Below are 15,291 nucleotides of genomic sequence, written 5' to 3'. Positions count from 1 at the left end.
CCGGTCGAATAAACATGTCGGGAATTCATCATGAATATTCATATCCAGGCCTATCCAGAAACCCTTGAAATACCTCAAATGCCTTGGATTTTTAAAATAACCATTAAACACACTCACAAACACTCAGGTACTATAGAGACTGAGTCATCGGAGAAAAGAAACCGCAGTTATTCCCAGTGCAATAAAACAGGCAGACTAACTAATAGAACCACCCACACAGCAAAGATACTTCTTTTTTTTCATCACACACCTTCACAAACAAAGATACACTGATGTATTTATTCACATTTGAATTCACTCTAGTCAGCTTCCACTTCTCTATCTATTTTGTATTTGTGCTGACCCGTTCCACGCTCGTTTCATGGGCAACAAAAAAACAAGACTCGAGTTAAAGTGTTTTTACTTATGGTGGTCTTGGTCTCCCTCGTGTCTTTAATCAGAGTGTAAACAAGTGCAAGGTCATTTTCTTTCTCAAACTAAATGAGGTAGATAAGAGGAGCTTGGCGTGGCTAATCCATTGTACACGCTGATGGCTGGCTTCGTCTACTCTGTTCTTAATTATGCAAGGAAGCATCTTCTCTCATGATGACTCGTCAATTTATCACTTTTTCTTTGGCTAATCTTTAGCAATCCCCTGCATGTGAAGACAAAAAAAAAAAAAACCTAAGTCACGGTTGCTCTGATGGTACGATCACTTATGAGTGCACAAAACTTCTGTACGCCATTTGTTTTTCAGGGTAAATTAGTCAGACGTCTTCACCTGTCGGGGAAGCAATGCGAGTGGTAATGAAAGCAACCCTGCCTGATTTGAAAGGGCGACAGGAAGGAAGGGGGAAGCAGAAGTAATGAGAGGGAGGAAGAAAAGGATGAGCTGCGAAGAAAAAAAGACAAGTGCAAGAGAAACAGGGGTATGTTATGCCGAGATACAGAAGTAGGAAACCTGGACAGGTCCAGGGAGTAGGTACAGGTAGAGGAATAATTGGTAGTAATAAAGAATAATAAAGAGGTTGGCGTGATGGGATGGAGGAGAGAAGAACATGGGGGAAGAGAGAAGAAAGATGGTGTAGGAGGGTTTGGAAAAACCAACGCGGCTCCCGATGACAATGAACGAGCATAGAAAAATGATCTCTCCAAGAAAATGATGTGACAGGTGTTGGAAAAAGAAGAGGATGTGATGGGGTAAAGGAAAGGTGGGAAGTTCCTTCCTGAACCAGGAAGGAACAGTATCTAAGGAAGAATAGGATGTGGAAAAACCTGAGAGAATGTGGAAATAATTGTGACATATCTGAAGCAATATCACAAGTAAAGTTGATAGAAAGGCAGAAGTAGACTCGGATAGACGGGAAAGAATAAATAGGTGGGAAAAAAGAAGCGAGGAGGGAGGAAAAGAGAAGGTCAAACTGGAAAAGAGACAAACAGTGGAATGGGTTTAAAAGTTAAGTAATCTTGAGGTTATGACAAAGAGAAATGACAAGAGGGTTATGGAATGAAATAAACAGGTCAATAAAGGAGAAAAAAAAGAAAACCAGAAGAAGACAGACAATCTGTCAGGAAACTAAGGTGAGTAGATGCTGAGGATCACTCTGGGAATGTTGGGAGTCATAAAAAAAAGAAGGGATCAGTCGGGAAGAAAGGAAGAAGCAACATCAAAGGCAGATACAGGAAATAGATACAGGAGTGAAAAATGCAGGGAAGGCAAAGCTATAACTGCGAGAACTAGATAGGCTGTCAGAATAGAAGAGAGGTAGGAAAGAAAAGAAAAGGGAAAAGGGGGACATGATGAAATGAAAGGCTTCCTCAGGAAAGACTTCCGTGCGGATGGAAAGAAATAGATTGGCGAGAAAAGGACAGTAGAAAGAAATGGGCCAACGGTTGAGAAAAGCTGTCAGAAAAGAAGGCAACCTGGATGGGAAGAAAGGATTGTGTCATGAAAGAGGAGTGATGCGATGAAAAGGCAAGAAAAAATGTGTCAAGATGGAAACCGGTGGAGAGGAAAGTCGGGAATAATCAGGATCCAGACGGAGGACGAGTTTTATCGAGAAAGAAATGAGAAATCCTGACAACAAGCGTCAGAGGGTTTGGTTTCATCAGGACCTGGAGGGATTCTGAAATATCCTCACGAAAGGGAAAAGGTTGTATGTAAAAGTATTGGACATGAGATGATTGGTCAGGGCAGACTAGAAAGCGGGAACAAAGGATGGATCTAGAAAGAATGTGACAAGACAGGGAGGACTTTGAAAAAAAAAGAAAATACGGAAAGGGAATGAGATGACGGCAACCAAATGCAATGGGAATGAAAGTAAATTGAATTTTGGCATCTTCCATTGCAGCTGTCTGTTAAAAGACAACACGTCCTTTGTAACTCCACCAGCTCAATATGAGGTGTCAAAACTTGTTTCCTCTGAAGCGTCACGCTGTTTGAAACCCTCCCGTCACATCTTTGGAATATCACACAACTTTGAAAGTGAAATTCATTCCTTGATCTTCAGAAAATGGGTGGAATGCAAGTTAATTAGCCAAATCCACATCATTTTTTTGATGATTTGTCACGTACTATCGAGGTGTTGGTGCCAAGATCACGGAGCTTGAGAGACTGATTTTTTAATTGGTTTTTGGAAAAGTGGTATTTCAGAAGGACGGCTAACAAATATCCAACGGAGAGGGAAAAAAAACAGAAAATTCTTCGAGGTATGACAGCGCAGAGACCTCATTTCCATCCTTCTCCATTCGTCAACCCTCTCCTCCTTTCCCCGGTGAAGCAGCAATGTTAACAATGCCGTCCCCACATTTACCAGTTCTGCCTCATTACAGCTAAAGAAGTGGATAAATTAGCGCAGCACAGCCTGGACTCCACCTGTCAACGGAGAGGTAGCAGATCAACACGAGGGAAAGGTGTAAATGAATGCTCCGCCTCACTATACATAATACAAAACCCAAGCAGCAAAGCTATTTCTAAAAAAAAAAAAAACTTCAAGAACAGAAGGTGAGAAATAAGTTAAGATAAAGAAGGATTTTTTATTTTGTTTTGTTTGCTGGGATAAAACCTGTTTGAAATGTAAATCACAGCCACACTGATGATAGAGATACATTTAAATTCACCCAATCTCTACGGCCTTTCAAATGGAACACTTCAACTGTAACAAGTGCAAATTGGACAAAGCGACTGCAGTTGGTCTCAGCTCTATACTTTGCTTTCACGAGTGGCTGAAGCAGGAGTCCGTGCAGTTGCTGGACAGTCTATTTTTATATCAAGTTAAACACACTTGGATCGAGGAATTTATTGTCTTTCTATTCAACAAACTGATGGAATGAAAATTAGTTTCCGAGCCCTGGGAATGATAGCAACACTACAGTGAATTAAAGAACATAAAACAAGGTTGCAAATAAACATTTAGAGAATAATTATATTTTTGTACAATTATATGTAGATCATGTCAAATCTAAAACACGGTCTTAGCCAGGGGCCAAACCAAATCTAACATACTGTTTTTACGCTATTAGGCTGTAAGAAACAAAAATATAATACTTAAAAAAATAATTGACTGCCTTCCATTAAATTCCCTTCTTGTCACATTATATATAGTTTCCTTATTATTTCTCAGATCGATAATCTCTTTTCCTTTTCTCATTTTAACATGTTTATAGATCATATATCAACATTGAAATGTATTGATTTAAAGTTACGATCTCACAAATCTCAAAGCTCATGGACATTAAAGTTTGACGTGTGTGCTACACAGATTTCGTCAGTCCGAGTCTCGGGGAAACTTTAATTTATATTTATTAAGCGTTCTATAACTGACTGCCCCTAAACAGGAAGTGAGAGTCCAAAGATAGTCTTTCTTGTTATTATGAAAGGGTAATATTATCAAAAAACTTAACCTACTACCATAACCTTTTTAAACAGATACATCCATTCCTTTCTGGAGAACATTTTTTCTCCTCCATTGGCGTACCTCCTTGCCACTTTGGAAAAGTACAGTTTCTTTTAACTTGTATTGTGTTGGGTTACCAGGTTGACTCAGATAAGCCATCAGGCTAGTCAAGAAGACTAACCATGCTATCATTCTTGTAAGATCAGCTGAAATTCATTCTAGTCTGTGTATTACAGGTTGGAACATTTATTCTTGTCTATCGGATCATTAATAACTTACGACGGAGTTTAAAGATGCAACTGAAACGGTCCTTGCTTTAGAGAGAATTCGACTATGAGAATATTCTGTATTTGCTCTCTCCTTGTACAAGTAAAATGCTAGTGACTTTAAACCAAATCTGATGTCTGTTCTTTGAATGCGAGCTACAAGTCATATTCTTAACCTGAAAACGTGCATGATAACTATTTTGTACTACTGATTTGCTTGTGTATTTACAGAAGTTAAAGGGGTTTATATCAAGTCATTTTTTTTAAAAACACTTAATAACAGAAATTATTTTCGTATAGCGATAGTTGGTCTGGTGTGTTTTAAGATGGTGGAGGTTTTTAGTGGGAGAAAGTCTTTGTTAACATGGTGAGAATAAAACATTGTGATTGTACAAAGGATAAAAAGACTGTAGTAACTGATAATAGAAGGAATTAATAAATAATACACATGGTTGTTAGCTTCTCCCCAGCGTACAGTGAACTCTGTTCTACGGTTTGTTGTCGGAATACATTTAGAACCTGTTGTTCCTTTTTATTTGGAGAGAAAATAAGCCTTTTTTTTGTGAGCCTCTGGATGGGCAATGAGGTTGTGTTTGTGTCCTCAATAAACCTCAGAGTGGGGCAGCATTCACATCTAGTTTCTCAGGAAGACAAAATGGACACGCTCTTTCCTCTGCCCACAAACTCTCCTGCCCTGTGGCCTTTGAAAACACCATCTCTCCAGCCCCCCCCCCCCCCCCCCCACACTTCTCTGTTGCTGCACATCCATATTTATGGGCTGGTTAAAAGTCTTTGTGCTTTCTCCGCATCAACCAGCGAAACGCCGAGCATTCCGCATGACGTCTGCCCACGAGCCTGCCAGGATTAACATTTAACACAGATTAAAAATCCCATCAAACGGAACCAAATTAATTTTGAGGACCACCATCTACATAATGGGACACAATGCCCAGTGCATCGGTCGATTGTGATTCCTTTCACTCCCTAATCGGCAGGAAGGCCACGCACGCCGCCGCGCCACAGTAAATGCTTTCATCCCAGTGGAATAAGAAAAACAATGGGTCTTTTTAATTTCTTTTTCGAGACGGCAAAAAGAAAATGATACGGACGTAATTGATGATGAGGAGAGCGCGGGGAGTCTTTGCAGAGTTCTTCGCTCCACTGTGGGACAGATTTCTTTTTTAACTTTGCCTCTTATTAACCGCTCGAGGGGACGACAGGCTGACAAATCTGACAAATTGATCAGCAAGCCTACACATTTTTTTTTTTTTTTTTTTTTTGCTTTAAAGAATCAGACTGTGAAGCCTGAACAATTGGGTTAAACTCCAGCAGGTCTTTCCAAGAGGACGGATCTGCAGGAGAGCGACTCAATATGTCGTTTGATGAGCACCGTTTTTATCTGGAGTGCCGCTGAGAAAGTCTTCATTATGGACTTTTACGTCTTAAATCGGAGTTTAGCTATTATCGAGAGGGGTGGTAAGATCATATCAGGAAATATTTCAATTTAAAGAACAAAGAAATTGCAATTCTTGAAACAGTTATACTTGAGAATATTTACCTGTCCAGAGACAGCTTGATCAACAGCGTGCATGAGGTCATTGATATGGCAAATCATTTTTAAAATATAGTACAAACCGGAAACAGAGAAAATAAAATGTTTCTTTTTCATATTAATAGAAGTCTTCCTTGAATTGTGTTGCTAGACTTACTTACCTTCATTTAAAAAGACAGAATACAGAAGAGACAGAGCTGGTGCCACTTGAATTAGCTGAAGAAACATGGATGAATTCAATTATTGTTACCAAAAACAGGTTAACCACCAGATCACGAGCCTTTCTATTTTCAAGTGTTTTTTCAACTTCCGAAAGACTAACTACTTGTTGAAGTTTTTGCTCTTTAATTCCGTGCAATACCACCTGGTTATCATCACACAGGCTAAGTTCAAGGCGACCAAAACATCTCTTTGATAGAGATTTGATAAGGTTAAATAAAAATTGACTGTGATGTGATGTCAAGATGTTCAGATCCCATTCTTTAACTTGCCAAACATCAGTCGTTAATGTCTTCATGGAAGGACAAGAAAAATACTCATAAATACTGCCACACTTAGCTTAGAGCTAATTTTACTCATGATATTGACGTTCAATAAGCTTCCATTTTTAAAGCCTTAAATTTAACAACACTCCTTTTACAGAACCAAAAAAAAAAAAAAAAAAAGGTTTCCTCAAAAGGACAAAAACAAGAGGACAAAGGCTGAAGCTAATAAGCTGAGTAACATTTGGAAAGGGCGGAGTTAAATTTGTATTTCAGGAGTTTGTTTCTTAAAACATCGTAGTAAAATATTTACCAGCTCTGACAATACATTTAGTGACAATCTGACGGCGCCTGTTGGACCTGGAGATGATGCCTGATTTAACTTGATTTTCTGGAACTCCTGTTGTGTTATCAGTGTTATCTTGCCCTTTAAAGTATATACTTTATTGAATATTGTTTTGATTGCTTAAGCGCTTTGTGACCCTGGTCTGGAAAAGCGCTATATAAATAAAAATGACTTACTTACTTACTTACATTTTCAAAGACGACAAATGGCCATCAAACCATACGTTGGATATGATTGGACCATTTAGTGACATTCAATTGGGGTTGAAAACCGAAGAAAAAATTATGAGAATATTCTGTATTTGGTCTCTCCTTGAACAAGTAAAATGATTTTGATTTTAAACTCAATCTGATGTCAGTACTTTGATTTCCAGCTACAATTTAGATTCTTAACCTGGAAACGTGTTAAAGTGGGTTTATAGCTAAAGGAAACAAGGCTCTTTCATTGCTAGTTGTGACTGGGCTGCGTAAGACAATGCTCCTCCTTCTTTTGTTGAACCAGTATCGTGAAGAACTTTCTCATTTATGGAGACGAACCCAAAGAGTACGACGGTATATCTCAGCGGTCATTTCATAGTCAAACGCGAGGTCGGTCACTGCTGGAGCGCCACGTTCTTCCACTAACTCTGACAGAAAAATCTACCTGTTTAACAAGTCTGAGGTCGCGGGGCACTCATCACGCCACATAAATAGAGTCAGGGGAGTGATAATGTGATCTGAGTCGGGTTGAGGGGGGGGGGGGAGATTAAAGGGTAGGAGGCAGGGAGCGCCCTCTTTCTCTTGAAAATTTTAATTGGCTTTCGGGCTTCACTCGCATCCAATTAGCATGCTTGTTACAAGCCAACGCTGGGAGATAATTGGCCTGCGAGGAGAAAATGTCGCGGCCCTTAAACAAAGGCGAAGGCTTTATTTGAAATCCTGACGCTCCGACATCGGCATGACGAGAGGCGGCATCACTTGTAAATAACATTTCCGTGCTGCAGATGTAGCCGTGGTCTTATCACCGGCTTCATTGCTACGATGATACAAGGTTTGTTGGAGCTTTAAAAAAATTACAAACCACGATAACATAAATCATAGATTGACTGTTGTATGTGCCATTATGTGGTTATTTATGTAACCTAGGAATTGCTGGGAAAAAAAAATCAGGATTTACAATTGAGTTTTAGAGGTCAAAAAGTTGTCAGATTCCCACAATTTACATTATGGGATTGTTGCCGAGCTCAAGATTGAAAACACCAATTCTTTCCAATAAAAAAAAGATACATAAACTGGGATAACACCGAAATTTCCATGACATGCTATTATTTCAAACTGGAAAAAGAAAAAAGAACCTCAGGAAAGTTCAAATACATTCAAGACAAGCTGCCTAAACACTTAACAACCAGCTCTACACCGAGTATTCATAGATGACAGAGCTCCTTAACATGCATCCAATTGACACATAAATCAACTGAAATAAGATTGTGACGATGATGTATAGATCTTCACAATGTATTTGTATTATTATCATGTCATATCATATGTATCAACTAAATATGTATCAACATTATAATCATTGCATCCATGGAACATTTTAGTCGTTATAGTAACTATTCTTATAACACGTGTTTATAAAAATGGATTTATCGTTTTTATTCATTAGGTTTTATCACTAACATCCTTGGATCTATTGGACATTGATCAGGCATCATGTAACTATATATTTTATTAACTATTTGTATACTTGAATGAAATTATTGAATTTTCGTTTTCATTAAATACTTATTTGTTAACATAGTTGCATCTATTGAATATATTGGTTATAATGCAGTAATATGCTTATTTTTATTGATTTATACATGAATTTTATTTTAAATTATTAATTTTTAGTGTCCTATTATGATGGAGTATAAAGATGCAACTGTAAAAGTTCTTGCTTCTATTGTATCCTGAGAGGAGTATAGAGATGCAAAATTTTAATTTTAATGTACAGTACCGTCCAGATGATGTTGTACTCTAAATAAATTGTATTCTCTTTTATCTCTTCATCGTGTTTGTTTAAACATTTTCTTTATGTTTTAAATCATCCTGCATGTTGATTTTTTTTTCATTTCAGACCAATTTTGTCTTTTCAAAATGAATATATTTAGCGGTTAAATGAGGTTTTTCCTATAATTAGAGATTATCTCATGTGACCCACTTATGGGTTTTGCTGGCACATGGTTACATCCATTGTGTTCCAAGCTACTTGTTTTAGATTTCAGTTGTTATTTTCTGCTTTTTTAAAAAAAGATAACAAGCTCAGAACCTGCTCAACTGAAGTCGTCTGAAAAAAATCAACTCTGACATTTTGTTTTCTACTGGAGAAACATAAGATTCTGGCCCGAGTTTCGTGGCTCGAGATTGAACAGACAAAACTGTGAAAAACTAAATGTGCTCCAACACGACTCGGAGCTAACCGAGGGCAAAAGGCTGGATCTGTGATTACATCCACTGTTCAAACTGCAGCAGCAGGATTTGATGCACAGGACATCAAGAGCTCATTATGCTCTTTACATGCAATTAATCAGCCCATGTAAACAGAGCTCGCTACAGCCGCACCATCACACTCCAAATCCCCTCGTGGCAATTCAATTCCAGCTCAAACAGCACCAGATTTAGTAAATAAGAGGATGTGAATTATGGGAAGATTCGCAGCCAATCTGGGAAGTGATATAAGTGCCGACACTTCCTGCTGAGATCTCACCCAACAGCGTCGCTGCCTCTTATCCGTCTCTGTGTTTATTGGAATCCGTCTTCGGCGAGAGAAGAAAAGTCACCCAGAAAAAATGTTTCGTAACATTGCAGAAAGGAGGCACTTTCTTTTTCCATTTTTTTTTTTTTTTTTTTTGGCTAAATGCGGTAAATGCTGTCGTCGGGTTGATTCATGACTCACGGCTCCGTCGATGATTTGACAACCCAGGAAATAAAAAGTGCCTGAAGGAAGGTTTGAGGCGTTATTTATTATATTTCAAATCAAACTGTTGAGGGGTATTTAGTCGCCCACATTTCAGGTTCAAGACACATTTATTTGGCGTGTTACGATACATTCATTCATTCATTTATCATGAATTTCGATAAAAAAAAAAATATATATGGTTTGTCTGCCTGTCTGTATAACATCATCACACCCCCCAGTAAAGGTTCAGGGGTGCGGGTAGAGGACCCCCATTAGATTTCAAATACATCCAATTTAGATGAATTTTTAACCATGTATATCATGATACGCAAGAATATTTCTAGAATTCCAGTTCCTCTTAATTGTAAGGGGAGCAGAACCAGGAGCAGTAGACCTCCATTAAAATTTAAATATGTCAAATTACCCAAAATTTTGAAACCTTATATATACATTACATAATAGATCAGGAATATTTTCAGAATTTCCGCATATTTTGTTAATTGTTAGAGGGCAGACAAAAATGTAAATATGTTAAATATCAATCAAACATAAACAAAATATATGGAATAATTCCTAAGAAATGTTTCCAAAACGTAATCTACTTTTGTTGATTTTATGGGGGCAGAAGAAACGATAAAATACGTGCAATTTAGATTAAATTTAAACCATATGCAGTATATGACATAGTACATAAGAAACATATCTAAAATGTCAGCTCCTTCTGAAATTGTAAGGGCGCAGAAAGAGGGGGCGAAGACAGCCATTAAAACTTCTTATTTATCGAATATTCATTAAATTTAAATATTTATACAACATCAGACACATTTTGAAAAATTAGGTAATATTTCCTGGATTTCAGCTCCTTTTATCTACTGTAAGGGGGCAGAAAAGGGGGCGGTAAGGGGGTCAATATCAGGAACAGAAAACCATCTGATATCAATGAAAATTAAATAAAATTGATGACATCATACATAAGAAATATTTTTAGGATTTTATATCCTTTTCTGAATTGTAAGATCTAAGGAAGGGGGCAAAATAGGGGGCAGAAAAAAACATGAAAATTAACATACGACCAATATCAACTAAACGGAAACCATAACATAATATTGTGAAAAATGTTTCCAGAAATTAATTAATTAATTAAAATGCAGCTAATAATCAATGAAATTTAAATCATGTATATGACATAGTTCATAGGAAACATATCCAACATTTCAGCTCCTTTTGTTATTGTAAGGGGGCAGAAATGGGGAAATAAAGGATCAATATGAGGGGCAGAAGACCCTAATGTAAATTCAATTAGGTCCAATTTAGATTCAATTTAATGCAGATGTATAACATAATACATATGAAACAGTTTCCGCTTGTTTTGCTATAAGGTAAGGGAGACAGAAAGGGGGCAGAGAAACCCCATAAAAGATATCGAAATGGGTCCAATTTTGATAAAATGAAAACCATATTTAATAAATACTAACCAAGAGCCAATAGTGATTTCCAAAATTTCGGCTCATTTTGTTAATTTTAGGGGAGTTAACGACCCCAAAATGGTGTCAGATGGATTTTTAATTCCTCTACATAGTTTTCATGTACTTGTGATGCGTTCAAGTGCGTACATGCAGCCAGGTGAGTGAGTCATATGGAGGTGCAACGATACTGAGAAACGAGAATGTCATTTTTAGTCGTGTTTGCCAACAAACAGGCTTAAATATTTAAACAACTGCAGTTTTGTGCGTGTTGTGTGCTTCTGTTTGCCGAGCTAAAGGCGGCCACACGGTTCTCCCCACATGGGAGGCAACAAGACTCAGACGGTGGAAAAGATTCCAGCCGCTCACGTCCATACTTTGCATCGGCGTCTATGAAGAATAACGGAAAATGATAAGAACCCCACGCGCTCAAGTGAGATGTGAGTTTAATGTTCCCCTTTTTTTTTGTTCAAATCTATAAAAAATCTCATTGGGATTTAAGAGGAATTACAGTGCTTAGTGTGAGTGTGTGTCGGTGTGTGTGTGTGTGTGTGTGTGACTGCCGAGATGACAGCAGAACTTTACGACAGAGCATCTAAAACCATCAGGCCATGACAATGACAATGAGGCTTGTCCCGAAGTGTCACCCCTCACTGTCTTTGCCTGTCTTTGTCTCCTCCCTGTTCCTGCTTTTTCTTCCCCTGCTTTAGTCTCTGAATCTCACACACTCACACACACACACAGCAACACAAAAGCCCCAGACGGAGAGAGGAAGAGACAGAACATCTTTATTAGCCTTGTGTATGCGCTCTGTGCTCAGCCCAAGATTGCCGGACTGACCCCTCGCTGTGCGCCGTGCAGGGGAAATGTTTACCAAACCCTACAGAGCACGCCATTAACCTCTTCCTAGATGGAAGACAAACAAGAATGTTCCTTCATGAGGGGGTAATAAAGATGGGGACACCTATCCCGGAGCATCGGGACAGTCATCTCATTACGGAGGAAGGGAAGCAGCCGGGGAGTCGGTCGCCGAGGGAGCTGCTGCGGCGCCAGCTACAGATGCTCCAAATGTTCCGGAGAGAAGATACAATGGTTTCCTTGTTAACACAACTTCGCTTGGAACGTCCAACTGTTGGCTTGGGAAACGAAAGAAACTTTCAAAACGAACAAAAAAACAAAAAAAAAGATGGTCGTTTAAAGAAAGTTTCTTTATAAATGAGTTGTATGCAGATGACACCCTGCTCTGGTCACCGATACGTTTACACAAAAGAGTGAAATTCACTCACACCATTAATAAACCTTTGTATTTTTGCGGACTGTGGGAGGAAATCCGAGTGCCCGTGAGACACACATGTACAAACAAGACTTATGTATATAATAATAGTAAAGGCTGGACTAAGATTTTAGTTATTACATTTTTTTAAACTAAATGTTAAAATTCATAGACTTGGATTTTACGTGACTTAAAGTTTCCATTATGAACTGTTTCATTGAACTAAAAATATGATAAATATGTTTTTAAATGACACACAAGGTTTTTAATGATCAAGTGTTGATGTTAGTTCTTAAATAACGATGAAGTATTTCCTGTGTTGACTTGGTTGAAGATATATTATCTTATATTTTGAAAAATTAGAATGAAAAACTCTTGTTATGATGTCACTATTCACATTTGGCGACCACTTGTTTTCCCCCCAAAATTAAATCTAGATTAGATTAAGTAGACTTTATTTATCGATATGGAGATCTCCTTCGGGAATTGAGTTTCCAGTTCACAGCAGACTAGAAACAAGAAGAATAACAAAGTGCAAATAAAAAGAACAAAGTGCAAAGTATAACAAAGTGCAAATATAAAGAACATAGATTTAGTGAAAGAACTTTAATTACGAGTAAAAATATATTGACTTACTCTCGCAAGAGACTTTAAGTGTTCTTGCAAAGAAAAATAAAGTATTTCATACATTTACTTTTTAAGCTCTTTCAATCGAAAAATTGTGGGTGATCATGTTTGCCTTGCACTATATATAGTATTACATATATGAAATGTAATATCAATGCATGATAAATAATTAAAATGGAAAAAAAAAAGAAAAAAAAAAGCATTAATGCCTTTTAAAGTAAGACTTTTTGACATTTATCTAAAATCCTTGTGTATTTAAATAGCTCAAGAAAATACAGCATCCTTCATCATATACATTCTAAATACAACTGGAACACCATCAGTGCTGCTGCACACATTTTCAAATATAAAGTTTCCTTTTTAAACCAAGAAGTTCAACCTCTCTGCTCTTTTCTATTCCCTTCAGGGCAGCATCAGAAAAAAAAGAAAAAGCAACACCAACACCATCTTTTCTGACCCCCTGCCTACCTGCCTTTTCTCTCTCTACACCTATTTCCACCTCCCAAGAGATTTATCTGGATATCCTGCAGCTCTGATTAAAATCCCCCCCTCGACCCGGGAGGGAGTCTCGGTCTGTGCCGAACTGGAACCCAGGGTGTGAAGGGGAGCGGCGGAGAGCCCGGGCTACCGGAGCCGCTCTCCCTACTTAAGGACACATGTGCGTAATTCAATCGCACCTCGATAATTCCCCTGATGTGCGAGTCAATCCCTCCTTCACACACGTGTGAGTGCAGAGATACAGCGGCAGCTCAGGAGGAGAGTCTCCTCCTGGGTGGGCTTAAGAGTCCATCGCCACCTTTTTTTTTTTTTTTTTATACCTGTAACGACTGAAGCAATTATTTCCATTTAAAAAAAAACTCACCAGAGGCAAGCTGGCGAGAGGAGATTTAACAAACACCAGATGGTATTCATGACTGAAATCATTGTTTGTACTTACTGTTTCATTATATGTGATAATAAGAGTGGGATTCCTCGAGGCAATTAGAGCGGCGGCGGCGGCGGCGGCGGACATATTGGGGAGAGGACGGGGGAAGGACGGGGCCGCCATGAAGGATCGCTTATCAAACGTCTCCGCCGGGGTGATTAGTGTGCGGAGTGAGACACGGCAAGGTGAGCTCGGCCACTCGACTCTCTCTACCCCCTCCAATGCCGACCCCCTCGTGCGACTGTCTGGTAGGTATGTAGATGCGGTGGCGGGTCGTGGAGTGGACCCTCGTGAGTCCCAGTGGGTGATCGCGAAAAAAGAAAAGTGGAGACACTTACCCCCGGCAGAGTCTTCTGTTCATGGAGGGCGCTCTGGGCTTTCAGTGCTGACTCTCTGGCGCAATATGTTAGAAAGGCACATCCTGGAAAAAAACAAACCACACGGGAGAAAATACATCAACACACTGGGAAAAAAATGCACAAAATCATCTTTTCTTTTTTTTTTTAAGTAGAAAACATCCTCAGGCTCAATGTCATTGTACATCGGCTAGAAATGAAAGTTTAAGGAAATATTTTTAACATCTGGTATTTACTTGTTTTAAAATAAATTAAAATAAATTAAATAAAAATGTTGTTAAAGTTCAACTTATGATTTGATTCAAGTTTATCCTAAATCGATGTTAGACTCTATTGTATCATCAGTGTCTGTTTGTACAAAACTCTGTTTTTATTGAAATATTGACATTAGAAAATGATCTTAAGCCCCGCCCACTGAAAACACTTTTGTTATTGTAACCACGCCCACTCCGCTGTGATTGGTCAAACATCAGGGTATGTCATCTTGCGTCATCAATACCTCCAAGGGACTCATTGTATAAACAAAGCAGGGGTTAATAACAGCTGGCTGGAGGAGGAGTGAAGCCATTATTAAAATATAATGGACTCTCGTAACCTCTCGTTCGCTCATTCTCAGATTTTTAGATGGGAGAGAAAATTTTACTAAATCTTGGACATTTGAAAGATGTGAGTGAGGAGAGTTGGGTTTTCACATTAGTTGCACTTTAAGGCTTCGGAACGTCTACGACATATGGAGAGTCAAGATCAGAAATTTTGAAATGTTTTCTTCCTAGGAATAGAATATAAATATGCGTCATAAGTATAACAGTAAAAGTTGGATTGTATTTTCAAAATCATTTATACTGTGATTCCAGAATGTCTTTCTTATTATAATGACATATAGTAGTCGATGGCCGAACAAAATGTAAACGTACCGAAAATAAATTTAGTCTGATTGCCATATTGTTATTTTATTATTTAATTCTCTATCAATATCAATTGTCTCTCTTTTTGTTCTCCTTTCTTAAAATGTATCTGAATATTTTCTTAATTCAATGATCTTATGTATGAGCAGTTGTATCAATTACAATAACAACATTAATATACTTTCAAATGATCCAACATTTAACACCAATGGATGTGATGAGATGATTGGAGCAGGCTTTTCAGTATCCTGGAGTCTGATTGGTCCAGCAACATCTCAGCCTTAAATGTTTGTTTTTTGCCA

General features: G+C 38.2%; 1 protein-coding gene across 1 annotated transcript in view; it reads right to left on the bottom strand.

Moving 5' to 3' along the window:
- celf6 (CUGBP Elav-like family member 6) overlaps window positions 1-15,291 on the bottom strand; it is a 233,279-nt gene that overhangs the window by 203,223 nt on the left and 14,765 nt on the right. Inside the window, exon 2 of the mRNA XM_087793539.1 lies at window positions 14,067-14,149. Within this exon, the coding sequence (XP_087649665.1) occupies window positions 14,067-14,149 (83 nt within the window). The remainder of the gene's footprint in view (window positions 1-14,066; window positions 14,150-15,291) is intronic.

This window comes from Callionymus lyra, chromosome 6 (genome assembly GCF_982586985.1).
Source record: "Callionymus lyra chromosome 6, fCalLyr1.hap1.1, whole genome shotgun sequence".
Classification (NCBI taxonomy): domain Eukaryota; kingdom Metazoa; phylum Chordata; class Actinopteri; order Syngnathiformes; family Callionymidae; genus Callionymus; species Callionymus lyra.
This window is presented reverse-complemented; position numbering and strand designations above follow the sequence as displayed.